The 8,972-nt window shown below is 32.7% G+C and overlaps 1 protein-coding gene across 2 annotated transcripts; it reads right to left on the bottom strand.

Moving 5' to 3' along the window:
* Positions 1–546: 546 nt before the first annotated feature.
* On the bottom strand, positions 547–8,789 carry LOC105216779 (ubiquitin-conjugating enzyme E2-17 kDa). 2 transcript variants are annotated; one of them, XM_011191429.3, is made up of 6 exons: positions 8,521–8,789; positions 7,841–8,414; positions 4,211–4,274; positions 2,359–2,390; positions 1,243–1,426; positions 547–1,151 (listed from the first exon to the last, which is right to left on the bottom strand). In XM_011191429.3, exons 2-6 carry the CDS (start codon positions 7,862–7,864, stop codon positions 1,012–1,014), a joined length of 444 nt encoding a protein of 147 aa, XP_011189731.1. In that variant the 5' UTR covers positions 7,865–8,414; positions 8,521–8,789; the 3' UTR covers positions 547–1,011. The 2 variants fall into 2 exon arrangements, with proteins under 2 accessions (XP_011189731.1, XP_054081442.1); XM_054225467.1 differs by lacking the exon at positions 8,521–8,789 and having other exon boundaries at positions 7,841–8,487.
* Between the last annotated feature and the right edge of the window lie 183 nt (positions 8,790–8,972).

Here is an 8,972-nt window from a genome sequence, read left to right as displayed (position 1 = left end):
CTTGCTGGCATTTCGCAATGCCGCATTGGGTGTGGAGCGCACAAAATTTTCAAAATTATTAAAAAAGTATAATGAAACATATTTTTGCATGCCTTTTCGTAACCATCATGTAGCGCACATACATACACAATCACATATACACTTCAACTTCGTGTACATGCATTTGTATCGAAATTGCATTATTATGATGTCTTTGCGAATGCTACCACTATGCTGACACAACAAATATATCGCATATCTCACATCAAGTCTCTTCTACTCGTAAATCAGTCTATTCTATGCTGTATTACTCGCTGCTGCTGCTGCTGCTGCTGCATACACCTTACTTCACTTTACTTTACGCGTATTTATTAAACTTTTGCTCAACGCTTGTTCGCCTTTTGCCTCTCCTGCGCAGTTCTTAATATGTTATATGTATGCTTGCGTATTTTTTTATATGGTTTTATTGTTTTATCTCTGATTTATCTTTTAAAGTTTCTTCTGAAGAATATAATTTTAATTTAATTAATTAATTAATTATAAATGTAATAATAATAAGTAAGTTGATTTATGTGTTTTTTGTTGTTGTATTTTATGAATCAATTTGTAATTTTATTCCTTTTCTTTATTTTTTCTCCCGCAGATTTATTTTGCTTTCTGTGGTTGTTTTGTTTTTTTTTCTGTTTCTCTCTCTTGTTTTACGCATAATTCTTGCTTACTCTTGAATTAATGCAGTTGTGGTTTTTTATTGTTTTAATATTTTTTCATATTTTTTATTTGCTGAAGAAGAATTGTTTCACATTGTGGTTTTGGTTGCTTTTGCTGTTGTTGTTGCTTCTGCTATATTTAAACCCTTTTTTTGTTTGCTCTAGAGCGCTATGCCATTTTAGTTGCTATTGTTGATTTCATTATATTTTTGTTGTTGTTGTTGTTGTTGATGATGTTATAGCAATCCTTCTTTCCGATGCCATTCTTGTTGCTATTGTTGCTGTTGTTACTAGTTGACGGATCGATAGTACGAACTGGAGCGCATCACATAGCATACTTTCTAGTCCACTCTCGTGCCAATTCATTATATTTTTCCCGATCGGTTTTATATATTCTTGCAATCTCTGGTACAAGCGGATCGTCTGGATTTGGATCACAGAGAAGAGAGCAAATCGATAGTAAAACTGCAAAAGCAAAAGAAATAAAATTATGTTTAAAAATATAAACGTTGTTGCTACATATGTAAATAGTACAAATAAGTGTACTCCAACTGACCTTTTGAAATAGTTAATGCTGGCGACCACTGAGATCTTAAAATGTCGAGGCAAATCGATCCGTTACTGTTAATGTTTGGATGGTATATACGCGTTGTAAAAGCCACTTTAGGCGGTTTGAAGGGATAATCTGTTGGAAAATGAATTGTTAAGAAAAACACGCCACCTTGGTACGGGCTGTCAGGCTGAAAGCAAAAAGTGAATTATAAATGAGATAATCGTTTAAGTGATTTGGTCAGTGTTAGTTCTTTCAACTGATTTGTGAAATAACTTGTACTCAGCAATGGCTCAAACTCTAAATTGGCTGTATACTTATGATTTTAACTCAATTGGAAAGCATTGAGACGAATTTAAGCACAATATCCGAAATTTTATCAATGATTGTTAGTGTTGTATCTAGGTACGGACTATATAATAATGAAATAAGCTCAATATGTCCTACCTTAAACTCTCACACACTTCTTTCTGTAGTAGACTAAACTCCAACTTATACATATTTAATTTCGACATACCAAACCGATAAACATATGTTGCATGCAACAAGTTCCTGCATCACATTAACTACATACTATACACTTTCTACTCATCAAATACATATATTTTTTTCATTTTATACAGTCCTTTCGAAAAATATCTCTTTCTGTTATTTGAGATTGATGAGAGACTATGATCGACTAGTTCTAGACTAGAATCATTAATATATTTACATGCTATAATAAGAAAAGGGACACTTCCGTCCGCTGATAGACTGAGCTCGTGTCATTGACAAAAACAACGAAGATGTCCTTAATATTTGTATATAATAATGCCAAATGTGCCATATTGATTTCTCAAAGTTTTTAAATATAGTTAATTAAAATTTAATAATTATAATAATAAAGGAAAAATGCAGGAAATTTTTCACTAATATCAATTTTCAAGTAAAATGTAAATCAGAATGCGCAGATCAAAACAAAACGAAAATAATTTGAGATTGATAATTTCTGAAGAAGCACGGCTTCTACCAACACAACCCTACATTATTGTATCATGGCATAAATAAATAAAAAAAACAATAATGTCATTTATGGTTATAAAAACAAGCAAAAAATATTTTATTCCATATGCAAATTCTTACCGGTCCCATTATTGTAGCTTGCCAGTGAAATACTGAAAAAGAGAAGAAAGAATTGTGATTAATTTCATCTAGAATAAGAAAACTACATACATAGATAAGCGCATGCCAAAGCAAAAAACAAAAACACATAAAAAAAATCGGAAACTACGTAAATAAATTGTGTATAGCGATGACTAAAAACAAACATACATATATAATGTACTTAAAACATATATAACAAATATATCTTTCTTATCTACATCTACAAGCTAAAAGAGAATTTCAATGTTAAATTTGTATTTTTTGAATGCTGTTAAAAGCGTATATAGTAGGACATGAATCTGAGTTCCTCTTTTAGGCTTTATTTATTTTTATGCACTTTAATGGTGGTGGTCTTAAGGATTATTACTTTATAATTATTTACATATTTCATTTTGAGGGACAATTGTTTAATACAGCCTTAATTTCACAACATTTTAATGCATATAATTTTTCCACTTCAACACTTTTAGTAACATAACAGTAGCGATATATTATTTGTATGTAATATGAACGATAATAACCACATACTGAAATTAAGTGATCCCGCATCGGAAGCATAACATCTGCTCCGAGTAGTGGGTACACTAACAACTGTCACTGATACAACAGCTGTCACACAACCAATGTCTTTCTACAGAGATCCAATATTTTCGATCTAACCTGCACTACCCTACACTTTATAAACACCCGCACCTAGCAAGGGATAAACCAAACGAAACGCTGTTCTCAATGCGGTTACGCTGCTGCTGCCAAAGTCGCTGGCTTTGCAGGTAGCAGCAGTCGTGCAGTTGCTGCGACTTCATTTGAATTTAGTCGACTGCAACCGACACCCACCCGTAATGGTCTACTATAAAGTCTCATTGCCACCGACCGACACACAACGAAGCTTTGCAGCTAAAGTGGAGTGCAGCACTGTGGAGTTTAACAATTTTTTTTTCATTTTCGCAATGGGGATGGAAGCGTTACACAAAACCAACGATGCAGATGGTTGGTTGGTGGGTTGAAAGGTAACTTGGTGTGGTTCACATTGAAATTTAAATGGGTGTAGACAAGCAGTGAATTGCTATATTGTACTACATACATACATACGTACATACATATGTTGTGCCCCAAACATGCACATAGAAGTACATATACATACATATGTATATCGAGCTGTCAGTAGTATACAATAAATTTTACTCTTTGGTGTTATGGAAAATGAATGCCCTCTTTGTTAAACGTCTACAGTATTTACATATCAGTAGATATTGACCATTAGGGGTTTTTACATTTTTATTCTCACTTAAGCTTTCGCTTCTATTAACTTATATAGTAATTATTCCGACGAATAATAATTTACAATAAATTAATGAGTCACTTAAATGTCACTTAAACGTCATGGAATACATTTGAACACATCATATATTTTAACACAATACAAATTATTATTTTGTAAAACGATATTTTCTTTTAATGTCGAAAATAGAACAATTCTTATTTTTTAATTAGATCATAACGAAGGCAGTGCGTTATGTCATGTTAAACATTATTTTATTTTAGCACGAATAAGTTTATAGTTTTTTTAAATCCAACATTAATATGTATCACAAACAAGAATAAATATAATTATGTTATATAAAAATTTAAAACAGTTAAATATTTCTGTTTAATCCACTTTTTTATGCAACACAACTAACGATTGATAAACATTTTTCACTATGCAGAATTGTTCACACTTATTTCTTAATTAATGCATTAATATCCCAACGAAGTGTAAACAAATTAATAATTATTATAAACTTAGTTATAAACAAAAGTACACGTAACGTATTAATCACATTATACTTACAATCATCCCCGACTGGTCCAGCTGAACATTGTGCAGGTGGATCTCTGCCCAGATCTTGTAGTTCCTAAAAATATATTGAAGTCAAAAATAATTCAAACATATTCGCAGAAGTTCCTCAAATTTTTAATGCATTTTAGGGAAGATGTAATTGCGAAATTAATTTAAACTTTCGGTATTTTTTTTTTTTTTTTTTGATTTCCAAGAACAATTTAAAACACAAAAATTTCCCAAGTGTACACAGGTAGTCGACCGTAAACCGAACGCAGCCAGCACAATTTTGCATTTATGCCAACAGTATAATCAGAATAACAATATAGATAAAAAAAAAACTAAAGAAAAAAATCATAATGTAAAGTTCGTTGGCCCTTTCCAAATTCTGGCAATGTGAACATGTTGGGAACATTGTATTCAGCAGAAGAAAAACAGGAGACGACAACGGCCGACACCAACGGTCATTTTGTATAGACAGCGCAGAGAGTAATACGTATGTACATACGTTGATACGCACACCAACCAATTAACTTTTAAGCTTTTTATTGCTAGTGCGGCTTTCCAGAATGGAAACCAAAAATAGATAATAAAAAACGGCCATAAAGTAATAATGCGGCAACTAAATCAAAAACGTTAAAACATTAATATTTACAACTAACTCCAATTCGTAAGACCAACATAAAGTTATTTCAAAACCCCACACAATTATTAGAAGGTGGAAGAATGTATTCCATTATAAACGCGACATTGTGACAAGTAGCAACATCACCTAGCCAAAAGTGAAAACTGCGCGAGTATACTGTCAAAATACTATAAGACTAACAACAAAAAGTATACGACAACGCATATATGCTTTGAGGAAACTTAGAAAACAGAATTTTAAAAATACATATGTATATAAAAATAAATTGGCTAACGGAGTGACTGGCAAACGTCGGCTGAATATAGACAGTGTCTTGCTGAGCAATGAAAAACAGATGAATAGATATAAACTCGCCTAAATCACAGCGAAATAAGAATTTTAAGATTGTATTCGATAATTTTACACTGTGATGACTATTTTTTAACTCTTATTTGCAAACACCACTTTGATTGTTGGTCACTACTCTGGTTTTGCTCGCCATTATATTTAGTTATGAACAGAAAAAATTTTCACAACGTAAACAGTTGGTGTTGCCGTATGGTCCCCGTATGACTCACGTACAGCTCCAATCGCATTGTTGGTTTGGATCAAAGCATTGACTTGGCAATGGTGACTGCAAAGTTATTGACGCAGGCAGAAACTCACAGGTTTTGTTCCGCATACGTTTACGTGAGTTTAATCACATCTATATAAAAAGATCATGAAGAACTTAAGGAAAATAAAGGAAATTAGGTGGGTTGTTTAAAACAACTGAAATAACAAGTTAGCTGAAAATTAAATTTTCTCACTTCTCATATATTTCTAAATAAGTACAAATGTTGAAAAAAGCTCCTACTAAATAATTATATTATTATTGGTTTAATATGTTTGAAAGTACAACTTCAAACGCGCAAAGGTTTCAAGAACATAAAAAAACATGAAGATGTATGTACATTTCTTATTAATCGTGAATTTTTTAAGCAAACCGGCATACATATGCAAATAAACATTATACGTTTTTAAAAAATTCCCAAAGATATTTATTCATTCCTAACATTATTTACAACTAATTTTTCATTTTCAATAGCATAACGATGAACATATTTTAAATGAAATAGAAATCTTAAAAATAAAAATATTAATACCCTTTCACTATTTGCATTTGCCAGTTTTTAACTCTTATTTAGTTTTTTAAATACGTAAAGAATTCCCAGTTTCATTTATAAATTCAATGGCCATGACGGTGACGGAAACAGCGGCGCCAACGTAGCGTTAGCAGATACGTCGCTGTAAACATTTACGGACGAAGAAGTAACAAAGCAAAAGCAGCGAATTGTAGTCATTGAAATGGATAAAAAAAAAAAGAGACAGTGTTGCTTTAAAATTATGAGTCCAAATAATTTCGCAAAAATGTATGCATCAATCAAAAAGATTTATCAAAGCAGAAATAAATTACATTTTACATAGTTTTGACTTATGTTAAGCTGAATTGAAGTCATAATTTTACTAATTCACCAATAGAGTAAAACAGTATAGACACAAATTTAAAACCTACATTATTGTAATAATTCCCTATTGAATAAGTCCAAGCAGTGCAAGGGAACTCAAGCAAAATATGGTTATAACGTCAAAAATCACTAAAATTAAAGAAAATTCACATTAAATAAAATGAAAGCGTAATGAATTTGCAGATAGAAGAAAAAAACAATCCGGCGAGACATCCAAAACAAGGCAACACTGTTGGAAACGATAGTACACGAAGTCGAAACACTGTGGAAACGATTAGACATCAGCTACGCTAGCGTCGCAGTAAGCGGCGAACTAAAAGCTCGTAAATACGCTGACTATAATGTCGAAGAATATTTATGTAAATTTCCAAATAATATGTCTAAATTATATTAAATATATTTAACATATTTATGAAAAACAATGAGAAATGAAATCCTATTATAAATATTCATTTCACAAATAAAGCAATTGTCAGCATTAATTTCTCTGCTTCGTGAGCAGCAAGCAACGTAGCAGCGCTGCGACAAAAGCGTCGTGACGATTGGAGTGAATCGAGTATTCCTATAGTGAATTACATGTGAGGAAAAGAAATGGAAAGTACCAACAGCGCTACTACGACCGCGCTGCTACTGAACTGTTTCCTTCTTGTTTCCATATTTATCTCGAAGGTTTTGTTTCCTTTTTGTTATCTTTTTATGCGGCTGACTGGAAGAAAGGATATAAAGAATATTGGATATACCGAAGGGCAAAACCAACAAATAACTTGTATGAGGGTTATATGTACAAAACTTTTTTATACGTTTTGATTTGTTATAGAATAAAATCTGAACAATCAATTTATAGGTTTAAAATCATGCTAGTTGAGTCAAAAGTAAGGTTAGAAATAATTGCCGATTAGTGATGCTCAGGCACATAAATTACTATGTATACCAATGAATTGGGTAACAAATCCAGACCACAGCGAACAAACGTATAACAAAACTATATCACAATGGGATTGCAGTATTATGCACAGCGAAATTGTGAAACTCTTTGCATATGAAATGTTTAACTTCTTTACTTCTTGCACTTTAGAATTCACAAATTCTTAATTGTTTTTATATCACAAGAAACACTAAAGTTCAATAATGGCATCGATGTTTAATACCAGTCAGTCCGAAACAAGTTCCCACATACGCTAAAATTTACCGGAAAGTTTAGTTCTTGGTATCTCAAATTGACAACTGCTCAATACTTCTGCATAATTTAATTTACATATGTAGTATGTTTGCAATTTAAATTTCTTTTCTCTAATTTTCCTGTCAGTAAATTGTCACTATGAACATGAGACGTCGTGGTCGTTGCTATCGCTAGCATTGTCGGTGCTTCGTCGCCCATTTTCGATCAATTCTTCCCCGTCATTTCTTCTGCTGGCTCATCGTTTCACGTTATTTCTTGCATAAAGAAGTTTCGCACCATGCCCTAAAATGCATTTCAATTGCTGCCTATTTTAAACGTATTTAACATACCTTATTAATTCTTTTTAACGCCATTTTGTTGAAATATTATTTTTAATGTGTGTGTGGAGCGTAGCGCACAAACTAAATTTCTATTAAAAAAAGAAAATTTTCCTTCTTTGCCGTTTAAAGCCCACGAGTACGACGAATTCAATTCTCGCAGCAATCGCACTGAATTTTTGTCTCGACGAACAACCACGACCAATCAGACCGAATAATCACGAAGATCAAAACCAGCAGACTCGATTCACTTCGGCACTCGTCTGCAACAAAGTCGATTAAGCGGTGCGGCTACTCAATATCTGTCCCTTATGAGGACACCTGTAGTGTGACTAGCGCAACTACAACTTCTTATGGGCGAACTTGGTCAACGATGCGCGCAAGCAAGACAAAACTCTACGTCTAGTCGATTTTATTTTTGACAGCCGGAATTTAAGCAATTCGGCGAATAATTTTTCGCACACTTTTACACTTTTTCGCTTATAAGCTTCTCCAATCTCAATTCAATGTCTATTGCCTTTTTCTTATATCGCTTTTCACAACTTTTGAAAGACTCACAAACCGATTTACTCGATTCACAGTTTTTCTGAAAAGCCAAAAGAAAAATATTCCGCCTACTTTAAAGGCATTCAGCAAGCTAATGAATTTTTAGATAACTTTCTTTAGGTGAAATCTGAATATATAAGGGTTACCTCCAACCGAATGACAAACGTCGTTAATGCGGCTCGCAGAGTTTGGTAAACTCTGCGTCGCTGTTAATCTTTTTGCCAATTGGCCGAAACGGCGATTTCAAACGGAACTATGGCGGCTGACTCACACTTTCACCGCTTACTTTTTAATTTATATTTGAGCGAACTAGAGATATTTGCTAAAAAGTGAAGTCTACATTTAATTTGTAAGCTTTGATAAATTTTAATATACTAGTCATTTGAATTTTTATCCGAAAGTTGCACTATTTTCACTGAAATTTGTTTTCGATCTCTCAAGCAAAAAAGTTTTATGTGATTCTCTCGTTTCACTCACACATATCAATTTGAGAGAAGAGTTTGTTTAATGCATAAGCGAGACGGATGTATATGTTAGTTTTAAGACCGTTGGTCGATAAGACAGTTGAGAACGTCGAATAATTATAAACAGGAGTTCA

The sequence above is a fragment of the Zeugodacus cucurbitae genome, chromosome 2 (genome assembly GCF_028554725.1).
Source record: "Zeugodacus cucurbitae isolate PBARC_wt_2022May chromosome 2, idZeuCucr1.2, whole genome shotgun sequence".
In the NCBI taxonomy this organism is placed as follows: domain Eukaryota; kingdom Metazoa; phylum Arthropoda; class Insecta; order Diptera; family Tephritidae; genus Zeugodacus; species Zeugodacus cucurbitae.
Note: the sequence above shows the minus strand (reverse complement) of the source record. Positions and strands in the feature narration are given on the sequence as shown.